General features: G+C 38.3%; 1 protein-coding gene across 2 annotated transcripts in view; it reads left to right on the top strand.

Annotated features, from left to right (window-relative positions):
• SLC17A8 (solute carrier family 17 member 8) overlaps positions 1-10927 on the top strand; it is a 44381-nt gene extending 33454 nt beyond the window's left edge. For both annotated transcript variants that reach the window (XM_006214366.4, XM_072973181.1), the window contains exons 10-12: positions 3083-3193; positions 7592-7719; positions 9124-10927. In XM_006214366.4, the coding sequence (XP_006214428.1) occupies positions 3083-3193; positions 7592-7719; positions 9124-9468 (584 nt within the window). In that variant the 3' untranslated portion in view covers positions 9469-10927. The remainder of the gene's footprint in view (positions 1-3082; positions 3194-7591; positions 7720-9123) is intronic.
• Positions 10928-14902: the final 3975 nt, after the last annotated feature.

Here is a 14902-nt window from a genome sequence, read left to right as displayed (position 1 = left end):
GAGCTTAGTGAGTGAGATGGACAGACAGGATCAGAATACACAGCTGGGGCCAGATCATGGGAGGCCTTATAGACAGATATATGCAGAGCTTGGATTTTATTTGAAATGAACTGGGGAGCAAATCAAAGGTTTAAAGGAGGAAAAGGGACATGATCTGATTTATGTTTTCAAATCTAAATAGTAGAACGTAGAACACAAGAGTAAAAGAAGGGAGATCAGATAAGGGGCTATTTCCATCATTCTGTCAAGAGAAGATGGTAGACTGAACCAAAGTCAAGTCAATGGCAGTGGAGAGAGTGGATGGATTTCTAAATTCTATGACTTACTTTCTTCTCTTTAAATTATGGATAATAATATTTACCTCAGATAAGGGTTAAATGAGACAATGTATAAATGCACCTAGCATAGGTCCAACATATAGAAGGTTCTTGATGAGATATGTTAATGCCTTTTTCTTCTCTTGTCTTCAAGACATTGACAAACAGAAGTTTTCCAAAGGAGGCATTCAATAAATGTCTGCTACTCAATCACATTTCCTATGACCAAAAATATGCAACCTCTAAACCTAGAACTTGAAAGAAAATTCTGGGTTTAAACTCTACTTGTAAAACCTCCTCTAAAAACAGATGCCTTGAAGACCCTAAGTACATTTGTATAGGAATGTCTTGTTCATGTTGAATTTTGCCCCAATCACCTTTGCCATTGTTTCTTCATAATTGGTAGTCTGGGTGGTGGGTGGTGGTGGTAACGCTCAAAGGTTTTTAAGTGCTAACAGAGTGCTCACTGAGAATAAATATATATTATTTTTTTTTAGAAACCAGAATGCCCCAGTCACTACCCCCATCTTAAAAAACAAAAACATAAAAAACCTCTTCACATGTCTATTCATGTCATTTAATACTTTGATGCAGTAGAACCAGTGAGATCTACATAGAGAATTTAAAACCAATGACCATGCTTGTCCCACTTTGCTTAAACACAGAGATGCTATAGAGGTAAAGACAGAGTTTTATGCTGTCACTGAATAAGCCAGATTGATTTGTATACAGTGAAGCACTTGCATGATTTTCTAGAGAATTTTAGTTTTTCCTATTTTCTAAGTTGAAATATAGAAGACATTTATCATCTGAGAAAGATCACACATTTCTTGGAGTCTGCCACCTCCTTCTTTTCTTTCCATAGGCAAGAGGTATTGCTGCTAGAATCATTTAAAGAAAACAGATCACCTTAAGACATGATGCTATTCTAGTTCATTCTAAATCAGGGCACATTTCCAGAGTCCTCAAAGACATCAAATCTTGTTCCTCCCTCTATATACACAGAAAGTATGGCCAAAGTCTGAAAGTCTAGTCTGGCTTAATTTGTTGCCTATGTGAACTTCAGGATGTTTCAATATGAAATGAAAAATATTTCTCAGGCCTTTCCATCCTAGTTCTGTTTCTCTTCTCAGCTCCGAATAGGTTCACTTTCCAGGATCTCTTGATAACCCCTGAAATTCAAATTTTATCCTTTGGTGACTGAAGCATACAGTCCTATCTGTAGCATTTTCACTGTAGATGGACCCATTTAGGCTCTTAAATGTTTTTTCTTTCTTTGAAAATCTACTATTTGGCAAAGATTTTTATTTTAATAGATGAACTAATGTATCACTTGTAAATTTTCTTCTTGCAACATCTTTATTCTACTTCTTTGGGGAATTATCTTTCTGGTACCAGTTTGTTGAGAATGTTAAGATAAAGGAAGTTTCAGCCATGTGCCTTGTTAAGACAGACCCCTTCTAAAACACAAATAGTATACAAAACACTAGCAGTTTTTCCCTATGTATAATTTAAATTGTCAAAACAAAATTAATAACAAGGAGCAATGGTATATAGCCCATAATTTAAAAAGCATTTCTGCACCCATAATTTCACTGATCTTTAGATAACTATCTAAAACAGTTATTGCTTCTTGCCCTATTTCTATGACAGTTTTGAAGAAATGGACTCAGAAAGATAATTAACTTACCAAGGTTTACAAAAAGTGCTTTAGCTTGTAGTTCAACTTAATTATCTTGGTTTCCTTTCTTTCCTTTGTATCAATTCATCAAGCATCATTTATCAAGTGCCCACTACATACTAGCCAGGCTCTGTACTAGATACCAGGTACCTTCCCTGGATAATATCCCAGTTTTGTGTGGAAGGCAGAAACACAAATGGAAAATTACAAGGCAATGAAAAAGAAAGATGCCAACTTCACTGATGGGTGAGGGGCAGGGTTGTCAGGAAAGCTTCCTAGAGGAAGCAATATCTAAACTGGACTTTAAAGGATAGTAAGATTTCTCCAGAAAAGAGAAGTTGTGGGAGAAGAGTATCACAGGTGAAGGAACAGCCTGTGAACATACATTGTGGGTATAAAACAGTGTTGTGATTAGGAAATAGCTGATAGAGCTGTGTGACAACAGAGGCCTTTCTGTGGGCTACAGGTGGTGAGCAGGGAGGTGAGGTTGGCAGAAGATGGAACTGGAACAGCAGGGGTGGATTTACTGTACAACTCTGTACTGATCATGCGGATCTGTTGACAAGGGTTTTAAGCAAAGGGGCAACCGCTCAGATTTGTGGTGAACTTCTGAAAGGGAAGAGTTTGCCTTATGCTTTACAAGTGGTGAGGCTCTGCTTTTTGTTTCAGATACTCACTACAGCTATCTGGTCATTTTAGGCAATAAAAGAGTGTTGTCATTTTCTTTTTCTGTGAGAGACCATAACTTATGCAATCAAAGGAGAATCACTGATGGTTTTAGTATTTAGAAATAGCAGGGGGAGCTACCCATGAACATCCTACGGGCATCATTGCACCATGATTGGACCATTCAGTGTTCAAGGTGCACCAGGAAAATGTTGGGAGGCTCCCAGAACACCTGAGTAATATCAGCATCGTCATATAGTCAAGAAACACCCTAATAAGATTGTAAACATTGTGCCAGAATGTATGTATGAAAAACTTGGGTCCATGAAAATGGAAAGATTTTTTATTTTATAAATTCAAGAACTTGGGTTGACTGACATGAAAATGACATTTTTCCCGCTGCTGTTTCCATTCACAGGTTTTGGCATGGAGGCAACCTTACTCCTGGTGGTTGGCTTTTCCCATACCAAAGGGGTAGCGATCTCCTTTCTGGTGCTTGCCGTAGGATTTAGTGGTTTTGCTATTTCAGGTAAAGTGTCCTTTGGGTTTACAAATCTTTTCTATTGATCCAGCAAGATTTGGGAGAAAGGAAGGAAAAAGATACTGTAGCAACTTCCTTTGATTGCCGGGCCATTCCCAAGGATCAGAGCCACTGGCTAAAGACTTTCATTTCGTGGGGATGACTTTGTAAGATCACTGAGGACTGGGCTTAGGAGCCCAGTCAAGCTGGAGTTGTCCCTACTTTCTCCATCGTGGAAAAAGACAAAGTGCAGGGGACCCCTCTGAGGTGTGGACAGAGCATGTGTCGCTGGGTGAAGTGGCACTTTCATACATCAACACCAGGTCACCCTGTGTAACAGATACTCTTGTGACGTTTTCACCCCTCACCTTCTACTGGAGAACTGCTACTATTAGCTCAAATATCAAAGGATGTAGTCATTTGACATATAGTCATAGAATTAGAAGTTTTTAAGGGTGGAAATGTTCTTTAGATTTTTGTCTACTCCATGGTTTTCATTTTCCAAACAAGGAAATACAGGTGGAGAAAGAAGTGACTTTCTGAAGAGACTAGACCAGGAAGTAGGAATAATAATGGTGATAAGAGTTCACATTGATCATGCACGAATTCTGTACTGGGGACTGTTCAAAGCCCTCTTTGTATATTAACCTCTGTAGTTCTCACAGGTACCCTAGAGCAGAACCCAGGTAATATCATTATTTTACTTAGGAAGAACTTAAAACAAGAAAAACTGGGTACTTTTCTATCATCACACAACTGGTGGCAAAGGAAGAATTAAATTGCAGTCCTGCCTGGCTCCATGCCTCTGCTCTTTCCACAATTCTGGGCTATTTTAAAGATTAAACAGAGTGGAAACATCCCAGAACAGAAAAACATGAAACCTCTGGTCTGAACCACCCTAAAATTGGGGCTTGGTCTTATCAAAATACAGTTGGCTGTTGAACAGCTTGGGGGTTGGGGTGCTGACCCTCTGCACAGTCAAAAATCTGCCTCTAATTGGAATTGGCCCTCTGTATAAGATGTTCCTCCACATCCTCAGTTTTGCTGTATCCATGATTTTGCATCTGAAGATTCGGTCAGCCACAGATCGTGTAGTAATGTAGTATTTACTACTGAAAAAAAAAAACCCACCTGTAAATGGGCCTATGCAGTTCAAACCCACTTTGTTCTAGGGTCAACTGTAAACAGGGCTCAGAAACAGTTAAATTAGGAAAAACAAGTCTACATTAAAAGTAGCTTGCAGATTTATTTACAATAGCCAAGACATGGAAACAACCTAAATGTCCACCAACAGATGACTGGATAAAGAAGCTGTGGTATATTTATAAAATGGAATACTACTCAACCATAAAAAACAGTAACAAAATGCCATTTGCAGCAACATGGATGGACCTGGAGATCATCATTCTAAGTGAAGTAAACCAGAAAGAGAAAGAAAAATACCATGTGATATCATTTATATGTGGAATCTAAAAAGAAAAAAGAAGACACAAATGAACTTATTTATAAAACAGAAACAGACTCACAGACATTTAGAGAACAAACTTATGGTTACCAGTGGGGAAAGGGTCTGGGAAGGGATAAATTGGAAGTTTGAGATTTGCAGATACTAACTACTACATGTAAAATAGATAAACAACGAGTTTCTACTATATAGCACAGGTAACTATATTCAATATTTTATAGTAACCTATACTGAAGGCCTTAGCCCAGTGCCAGATACATAAAAAATTATTAAGTATTCATTGTTGTTGTTCAATTTTTATTCAACCTAGTCCAGTGCTTCCCCAAATATAATGTGCATTCAAATCACCTTAGGATCTTGCAAAATGCAGATTCTGATTTAGCAGGTCCAGAGTGGGGCCTGAGGTTCTGCATTTCTCACAAGCTCCCCAGTGATGTCAGTGCTGCTGTTTAATGGTCCACCCTTTGAGTAGCAAGGTTAGAGCAGTCAGGACTCGTCTCCAGGAGGATGGTAGGGAACACCTTCCTTTGACAGTTCTGTGGTGTAAAAAAGATTCATATCTTGTCCCCAGAGAAACTGAAATATTCAGGCTCATATTGTCCCCATGTTGCCAATTAAGCCACAGTCTGAAGGAGAGAACCTCAATAGCCCAAATCACAGCAGCTGCCTTTTTTTTTTCCCAGCACTTACTCCATGCTAGCCACTTTTTAGATACAATCTCATTTTATCCCTGTAGCAGCCCGATGAGAAGGGCATTGCTATGTTCACTTTACCAGTGAGGACACAGGTAACTCATCCAGGTATATTAAGTGGCTGAGATTGGAATAAAGGATTGTCTGACCCAACAGTGAGACTATCAGAGGGAATATGGTCGTGGAGATAATGATTCCTCAGGATTTACTATCTGCCAACTTTATAAGGAGTTGATAGGGATGTCAGGGAAGACTTGCTCAATTTAGGAACTGATTATAGACAAGAGAGCCATGACAGGTGAGATTAGAAAGATAAAAGGGATGGGTGATGTCTGCTTTAGAAAATGTCCTGTGTAGAGAAGACAGACTCTTCCAAGTTGTGTGCAACCTTTTTGTGTGTGTCTACTTCAGAAAAAAAAAACAACTATACATATCTCAGTTTCTCAATGATTTTCCCCCCAAACGCCAGGACTGTGCAGCTAGAGATGTAAATGACTTTTCTCACGTTATCTTTAGCTGAACGCAGATGCCTCGGCTTTGTAACAGAATAGAATACTTGACAATCATATTAATTGCTTCTTATCTTTAGGTTCTTTTCTAATAAAGTGTTTATCGCATTCAAATCAACAGTGAGATTAATTAATCTTGCAGCTGTTCTGTATTCTGATTTTCTGCCCCTTTGATCTGAAAGAGAAGGTATGTTTATTCCAGGAAGGTTTTCTCAAAATTCTCTGATTAAAGATGGGAAAAAAAAAAAAAAACCAACCAGCCAATGGGCCAGATTAGAAAAACATTTTTTAAAAAATTCTATTTTCAGGTTCTTTGCACAGAACAGAGAATTAAAAAGTAAGACAAAAGAAACAAAAATATGAATAAACAAAGACTACAACCCCCTGCTGTAATTTCAGAGCTTAAGTTGATAAATAATTAAACAGTTATTTATTGAGTGCCTACTATGTGCCACCAGACCCTTTGCCAGATCAGGAAAGCTAGTGGTAAACAAGACGGATAACCACCAGAAACTGACACAACATTATAAACTGACTATACTTCAATAAAAATATATTTAAAAAATAAAATAAAAGATGGATGGGTAACCAACAAACAGTAAAGAGCATCTGTGTACCCATGTAATTAACATATGTTACTTAACTTAATTCTTACAATAATTTTATAATAACGATTATCCCAGTTTATAGATGAAGCTGAGGTTCGAAAAGTTTAAATCCTTTGTCCAGGTTTGCGTCTCAGCTAAGCTGCTGGAGTCGAGGTCTGTCTGACTCTAAACTGCACTCCTGGGCAATACTGGTCCCCAGTGCCTGGTGCCCCCTCTTTCATGGCCTTGTCCTTCCCCTGCCTTCCCATGTCCTCCTTCATTCCACTCATTCTTTTCTTCTGATAAAGAGATTAACAGTGAGGTGTTGGTGACATTATTTGACCACTCCCAGCAGTGTTATCTCTTGATAGAAGACCTCAAAGAGGGACGTGCTCAGCAGCAGCGGCAACAGCAGGGATAGGCTGGTATTAGTAGTCCTGACAGTAGAGCTTAGCTGTTTGCCAAGAGGTCTTGCGTCCATATTTCCCGAGTCTCATCTCACAGCATCTTTATGAGTTAAGTAGTAACTTTACCCCCAAGTTAGAGTTGAGGAGACATTGTCCCAAAAATGACTTGTTTAAGAGGTGGGAATAAGATTCAAATCCAGATTTACAGACTCCAAAGCAAGTATGTTTGTGAAAGTGTTTTGTAAATTACAGAGGCTCTTGCCAATGTTTGTGTAAATCTTTATTGTCAAAAAAGAATCCTTCCCTTTGTGCCGTGTGGCTGCTAGGGCGGGCCTTTTGGGTGTGAGCTGAGAGTGAGGAGGGAGGGTATTATGAGGCAGGGTTTGGTTGTAATCACACTATATGTGATTGTGTGATTGTTTACTCTGAATAAATATCATCCAGGCTTTGGGCATTTCAGTACTGCCCCAGACGGCATTATTTTGTAGTTTTGAACCGAAAAGTTACAGGTGCTGTAATTCTCCCCATGGAAAACCCATGGTAGTCACTGCTGATTAATAACAGCATGTTTTTTTGCTGTGCCGACACCGCCTGACAATCCTCAACCCAGCCCTTTTGGTAAAGGTATCCAGTAGTTATATGTAGTACGTATAGATTGATGAGAGTTGAGGAAAGCTAAGTATTTTCCAAAATGTATTTGGAATTCTGTACTTGAGTCTGATTTTGAGGTTTTTGGCTTCACTCTAGGTTTTAATGTCAACCACCTGGACATTGCTCCCCGCTACGCCAGCATTCTCATGGGTATCTCAAACGGAGTGGGAACCCTCTCTGGAATGGTCTGTCCCCTCATTGTGGGTGCAATGACCAAGCACAAGGTAATGGTTTCCTTTGGGGCTGTGGGTTACAATCTCAGAGGACTGAAGTACTGCATAAACTCTCAAGGCCCTACCCCAGCCTGTGTAAATGTGTATGTCCTTGACTTGGCTGAGTCATTTGAACTTTTTTTTTTTAAGTTTATTTCTTCTTCTTCTTCTTTTTTTTTTTAATTATTGTTTATTGATGGCAACAGGACTGATTAATGTTTTGTTCTGTTTCCTCAACTGAGAAATGAAAGGTGTATGTGTGTGTGTATGTGTATGTGCGGAGGGGAGGTGTGAATACCATAAAGACACAAAGCTGAGAGACACAAGAAGAAACTGAAGCAGTCAACTTAAGATCAATAAATTACCCAAGATTGTTTTATAATTCTCAGTAATTAAACTTTATAGCCCATCTCCATCTATTGCTTTGCTCATTCCAGTATGAAAATATTAGTGCTATTATACTTCCTTATTATGACAAAAATAAACAAGACATTAATGACCCTTTCGTAGAACCCACGAGGGTGTGGCACTAGGCTGTTGCTGAACCTTTGTGTATTTAGACTAGGGTGGATGGTAGAGGTGGATCCCAGATCCATCCAGAGTCCAGCCACAGGCCACATGGTTTCATCTCTGTCTTTAAAACGGTTTTAGATGCTGCTTTCTGCAAATACAAAATTTTGATACTATGGAGATTTTACCCAAATATTTTTTTGGTTGGATTGTCTATTACAAATATGACTTCAGAAATTCTTTCAGCTTCTTGGAGAAGGAAATGTGGGATAACTTTTTTTATTTTTTTAATAGAAAAGGAAAGCGGGCTTTGGGGATTTTATAGGTTGAGGATTCATGGTTTCTGTCTCTATTCGTAGGATTGGTAACATGATTATTAAATCTCAGATGCTTTCTGCTCCTAGCTTTAAGCACAAATTACCATTATTTATTGATATAGTATATTTTCTCAGAAAATATAATGATAAATAAGCCATTGACAGTCAAGACTGAGCATTTTCATGGCTCATATTGTTATGTATCCAACAGCAAGCAAGAGGGAGACCTCTAATTAAAATGGTGGGTTCCTAAAGTGAGTTTAATTTAACTTGTTATGTGAATGGAAATTCCACCTGTGTATTTAGAAGAGCTGTGAAATGGTGCCCCAAGGATTTTACATGATGTTTTTTTTTGTAAAGTATATTTTTCTAAATTAAAAAATGCATATTCATTTTAGTCTGAAGTTTCATTTTGAAACACTCAGATTCCATTTGGATACTGGGCACGCTTCTGACACATGTCTTCCCAAGAAGCACAGACTGTCTTTGGGGCAAACAAGTGCTTTTGTCCCACTGGGGGCCTCCGGAACATACTGTTAATCTCTGTTTTTGGTTAACACGTTAATCCGTCACGTGTTTCCTTGTTTAGACCCGCGAGGAATGGCAGAATGTGTTCCTCATAGCTGCCCTGGTGCACTACAGTGGCGTGATCTTCTATGGGGTCTTTGCTTCTGGGGAGAAACAGGAGTGGGCTGACCCCGAGAACCTCTCTGAGGAGAAGTGTGGAATCATCGATCAAGATGAATTAGCTGAGGAGATAGAACTTAGCCATGAGACTTCTGCAAGTCCCAAAAAGAAGATGTCATATGGAGCCACCATCCAGAATTGTGATGTCCAGAGGAAGGAGTGGAGAGGACAGAGAGGAGTGACCCTTGATGCAGAAGAGCTGACATCCTACCAGAACGAAGAGGGAAACTTCTCAGATACATCCTAATGTTTGAGAGGCACTTCTGTCTTCTCCCCTCTTTAGAACCAGATAGTATCCATACCTATTGCCTTCTCCATAGCCAGGCTTGCCAGAGGGTCATCTACAGGGACACTGGATGTGGGGGAGCAGAGAGAGGAAATTTAATCTGTAGTAGGGAAAAGATAAATATTATCTCGCAGTGACAACTTGCTCTCAGTTGACAGAATGGATGTGGGTATTATGTATATATAGATATAAATAATTTTTTTGATTGACAGTTGACTCTTCTCTCAAAGAACTAAACTTATTCAGGAAGGAATGATTAGAAGAATAAGAGAGACAATGCTATGTTTTTCAAAGAAAAATGGAAGGAAATGGGGCTATTTGCCCTGGAGGAGACAGAACAATAGCCACTACTGACTCTGAGAGCAGCCACACGGAGGGGGGTTTTCTGTTCCTAGTAGAGGCCACCACTTACGAACACCCTGCATCGTGCCAGGTGCTTTATGACATTCTCATTTAATCTCCACACCCCTATGACATACATTACTTATCCCCATTTTATAACTAAGGAAACAAAAGCAACTAGAGACTGACTTGCCCAAGGTCATCCTGCCAGGGACAGTGCCGAGACTGGTGGAGTCCAAAATAAGTGGCAGTTTTGGAGAAGATGGTTTCACTTTAGGTTGAAGAAAATATTTGCAATAATTAAAACTGAAAATGGAGTGGGTTGTTGCGTAGATAATACCATATTTCGGCAGGCATGAGGGATGGAAAACTTTTGGGTTGATGTGGCAGAGAACATTCAAACATTGTATAAGGGTCTGGATTCAAAGACCCTTAGGGCCCTAAGAGAGCTAAAGAGTCAAATGATCCTGTGAATTCACAGTTTTTCAAATAAAAAGGATCACAAATTTTATGAGAGTTTCAAATAGGTTTAAAACAAAAAGGAAAAGAAAATGCTAAGCAAGATCGCAAATTCCCAGGAATCTGATGGTCAGAATGGCTGAGAAGAAGTAAATTAAATTTCAACCCTTTGTAATATAAAGAATGTGGTTAAGTAATATCCCAAATTACTTATAAATCTTTAAGACATTTAGTAATTTAAGAAGTCAGTTCGTGCAGTTTATTACGTAAAATTATCTTGAGTCTTTTTTTTTTAAATGTATGCCTTTAGCCATTTCTGCTGGTGATATTAGGAAGTTTGATCAAATTATACAAAGTTATAATTGAAGTATTCCTAATGACTGTATTTGGAATGATATCAGGGAAATCACAATAATAATATAGCAGTAACTGAACAGTGAAATACTAGAATGTAAACATCTGGGGCAACTAGACCCATAGTTAGTGTTGAAGAATTAATCTTTGATTGCATAACGCAATAACATGGATACTCTCTAGATATGTTTTAAAGTTTAATACTATTTTAAAACTTAAAATTGGCATGTAAAATGTTGTTAAAAATAAAATAATTTTCCTGTTATTATTTTTGAAAAGTTTATTTCTACTTTCAGAAGAAAAATATAATATTGCAGAAAAATTATAGATTTACTTGTAGTTTGTTATTGTAAAGTGTTTGTTTTTTGTTTTTTTTCTTATTTCTCCAGGTATACATTTCTGGCCCCTAATTGTACCAGCAGAATGGTAGGGCATTTTATAAAAAGAATAATTTTGAAAAAAAAAATGGCCTGATTCTCCATTAAATGATACTCTTTATGTTACTGGCATATCATTTATGTTGTTATCTTGAAATCTCTTTAATGAATGAATCCATGTAAGTTCCTTAGAACAGCTCCTGGCGTGTAGAAAGTGCTCAGTAAACGTTAGTTATCATCATCATTATCATCTTTTAACCTTTTGCGGGGCTTTTCGGTTGAAAGCATGCTATGTTATTTTTATGCATTAGCCCCAAGATTTATTGTGAAAGTCATGCTGTTTTCTAAGTGAAAAAAAAAAGAGAGAGAGAAATTTATGGTAGCCAGTGTTTTATTTTTCCTTCTGTTAATGAAGTCAAATAAATATTTTAAAAAACTCGTAACAATCTGTAAGTTAATAGGTAGATTGTGGCCCAGAGTTGTATTTACTCCATCATGTGAAGTCAGTGTCATATGCAGAAATTCCACATTTTGAGAAATCAAAGCATTTGGGGTGCCTATAACTTGCCCCTATAGTGTTTTAAAAAATGGAGCCCTGGATCCTGGTGTTAAAAACTAGAAAACACATTATTTTGTTGTGATGGGTTTAGTGAAGGTTGCAATGAACAGATAATTACATTGGAACACTAGGCAGATGTACTTTACAAGTTATTGTGCACTTTGCTGCAAATAACCATTTGTGGATCAACTCTTAGGCAGACCATGGAGTCCAGCAAGAAGGGAAGGAGGCCTGAGGATGCTGGATTCTTAAGACAAGAAGGTTTGACTGGTTCTTTTTAAAGAATGAAAGTTTTGGAGGCTCCTGAACATGTACAAGAAAAATAAGAATTATTCAAGAAATAATGACACATTTGTTATTCCTGCCTGGGTGTCAAATTCAACAGGTAAAAATTGGAACATACAGTTTCTGCTTCACACGGACTCCTGTGCCCAATCAACCTGTTCTTCCTTCCTGGTTTCTTATCTCAGTTAATCACATCACCCTTTTGTTGGAGCTAGCAATCTTAGAGTCATCTCTGACTTTTTAAAAAGTACCCCCTTCTGCAGGAGTGGGATATAGCTCAGTGGTAGAGTGTGTGCTTAGCATATATGAGATCCTGGGTTAAATCCCCAGTACCTCTATTAGGAAAAAAAAAACTAAATTAAACAATAGATGAATAAACCTAATTACCTCCCCCTCCTTTCAATAAAGTAGCCCTTTCTTCCCTGCCAAGTCCATGTAATTTTATTTTCAGCCTGGACTCAATGTCTTACATCATTTTTGGAATGTTTTCAGCCATTATTCTTACAATACTGCTCTTGCTCTGTTCTCTCTGTTTGCTTTTTCCAGGAGTCCAGTTAAATAGATGCTGGACAGTGAGTAGGACTCTATCTCTTCTGTACTTTCATCCTTTTGCCTCTGTCTGTGTTATTCTAGATACCTTCTTCTGACTTGTTTTTAGGTCCTTCATGTCTCTCTTTAGCAAGGCCTAATCTGTTAAAAATCCATCCATTGTGTTCTTAATTTCAGTTATTGTATTTTCAGTTTTAAAAATTTTATTGGTTCTTTTTGAATTCTCCTGTGCTTAAAAAAATATTTTCAGTTCTCTGCTGAGACTTTCAATCCTATATTTTATTTCCTGGAGTATAGGAAGCTAATTATTTTAAAGCCTGATCAGTGCCAATATCTGGAGTTCATGAAATTCTGTATCTATTTTTTGTTGGTTTTGCTATTCTTGTTCACATTATCTTATCTCAGTCTCTGCCTATTTTGGGGTTTTTTTTTTAAGATTGTATCCAAAATTGTATTTGAAAAATTGTTTATAGAAATGATTTTAGGCTTACAATAATTTTTTTTTCTTTCCAGAAAGGATTTTTATTTGCTTCCTCCAGGAGCCTAAGGCATTAGCAATCTGGGATCTCTTTCACCCAGTTGAAAGACCTGAGATATTCTGGGCCACCCAGATGGTTTCAAGCTGGGCTACAGGCAGTGTGGAGGCTCCTTAGTTTCAATTTACCTTTATTCCTAGCACTTCCTGGTCCCCACACTATTGTGTTTTTACCAGTGTCCAACTTTTGTCTCTATACCAGGTTATCAAGCTATTCAGCTATCAAACACTGGTTTTGTTATAATTAACAAATGCTCCCCGAAGAAAAGTAGTCTCAAATGTCAAGCTCACTTCTCTGGACTTTCATCTTCTCCCAGGTGGCCAGATGGTAGCCAGGTAATTTTTCCCTGCAATGTTGGCCCTACAGTGCTTTTGAGCAGACATAAAAAAAAGTTTTGTTAGTCTTTTCTAGTTTGAAGATGGTGTGAGTTACCTAGTCTGCAATTAATGGATGCTGAAGTCCCTCTTAATTTTATCTTAAGTTCTTTCAAACAAATTTATTTCCCTAGAGTTAGTATGGTAATAAATTAAACCCCAGATCTCAGTGGCTTATCCAACAAATGTTAATTTTTCTCTTGTGTTACTAGTCAAGCCAGGGTTGGGATGGTTTGGATGGACTGGAGGTTTGTTCCAGACAGCCACTCAGGTATCCAGGATTTATGTTTTCTCCACTCATCATCTTGTAGTTCACTCTTTGGAGCATATAAGGTATGACATCACCATGAAAAAGGAAGTAGGGGAGAGAAGAAGGAGGCACACTGGCTTTTCACTGCCTCACATGGAAATGACACTGTCATTTCTGCTCCCAGTTTATCAACCTACACTAGTCAAATAGTTCCAACCTAACTTTAGAGGTGGCCGGGGAATAAGGGGAGCACGTGGATTACTGAGAGAGCCCTAATTACACCTGGCACTCAGCTCTAGCCTAGGTAAGGGTCTTAAGAACTCTCACGTAGCATGTTGAAAGCCTCTTAACCCCAAGTGCCCAGAATGAGGTGACTCTCCTATGTGGCATTCTGGGAGATCTGAACTAAGTTGTAGGGAGCAAATCCTGTATGAAAGGGATACTTGAGCCTTCTCCAGGAGAGACCACAAAGATATCAATTCATTAGAGTACAAAACATTCTGGGCTGATTCCGACCTGACGTTAACCGCTGCATGGATCAATTTGAAGGGCCAGGGAAGCTGAATTTTCCTTTTGTTTTAATTTATTACTGTTTCCCAGGCCTTATGCTAAGTTCTTTCTGTACATAATCTCATTTAATTCTCTTGGCAACTCAGTGAGGAAGGTTAACTATTTATTCCCAAGTATTTATTAATAAATAAATGGTGTTTCAGAGCAGAACCTAAACTCAAGACTCTAATGGCAGTATTTTAATCTTCTTTTTTTTGAATTTGAAATATAGTTGATTTATAATATTATATTAATCTTAACTCAATTAAATATTAATCTTAATTAAATATTAATCTTAATTCTTAATATTTTAAAATAGAAGTACTGGGGAATTGAACCCAGGACCCTGTGCATGCTAAGTATGTGCTCTACCACTGAGCTATATCCTCCACCCCCTTAATTCTTAATTTTTAATCCGTTCTCTACCTCTTCTCTTGGCTGCAGTAATTCCAGACAATGGTGATTCTCTAAGTCAGGAGAATTTCCCAGTGATTTCAGTAAGGTATGAGCAAACTGGCAGTTTAGTTCAGACCCCAGTACAGGGACAGGTGAAAAACCAGATGAACAAGTGGAATCCCTCTTCTTACCAACTGCTAGACTAGAAGGAGACATAAGAACTAGGGGCCCCTATTTCCCCTATGTCCCTGGCAACCCAGATAGTAAGATAGGAAGGTTGAACCCAGTACTTACTGTGTGTGTGTGTGTGCACGCGCGTTATGTTGTGGCTTGCGGGGGGCTAGTCCCAGAGGTCTGTACTTCTC

This window comes from Vicugna pacos, chromosome 12 (genome assembly GCF_048564905.1).
Source record: "Vicugna pacos chromosome 12, VicPac4, whole genome shotgun sequence".
NCBI classification, from domain to species: Eukaryota; Metazoa; Chordata; class Mammalia; order Artiodactyla; family Camelidae; genus Vicugna; species Vicugna pacos.
This window is presented reverse-complemented; position numbering and strand designations above follow the sequence as displayed.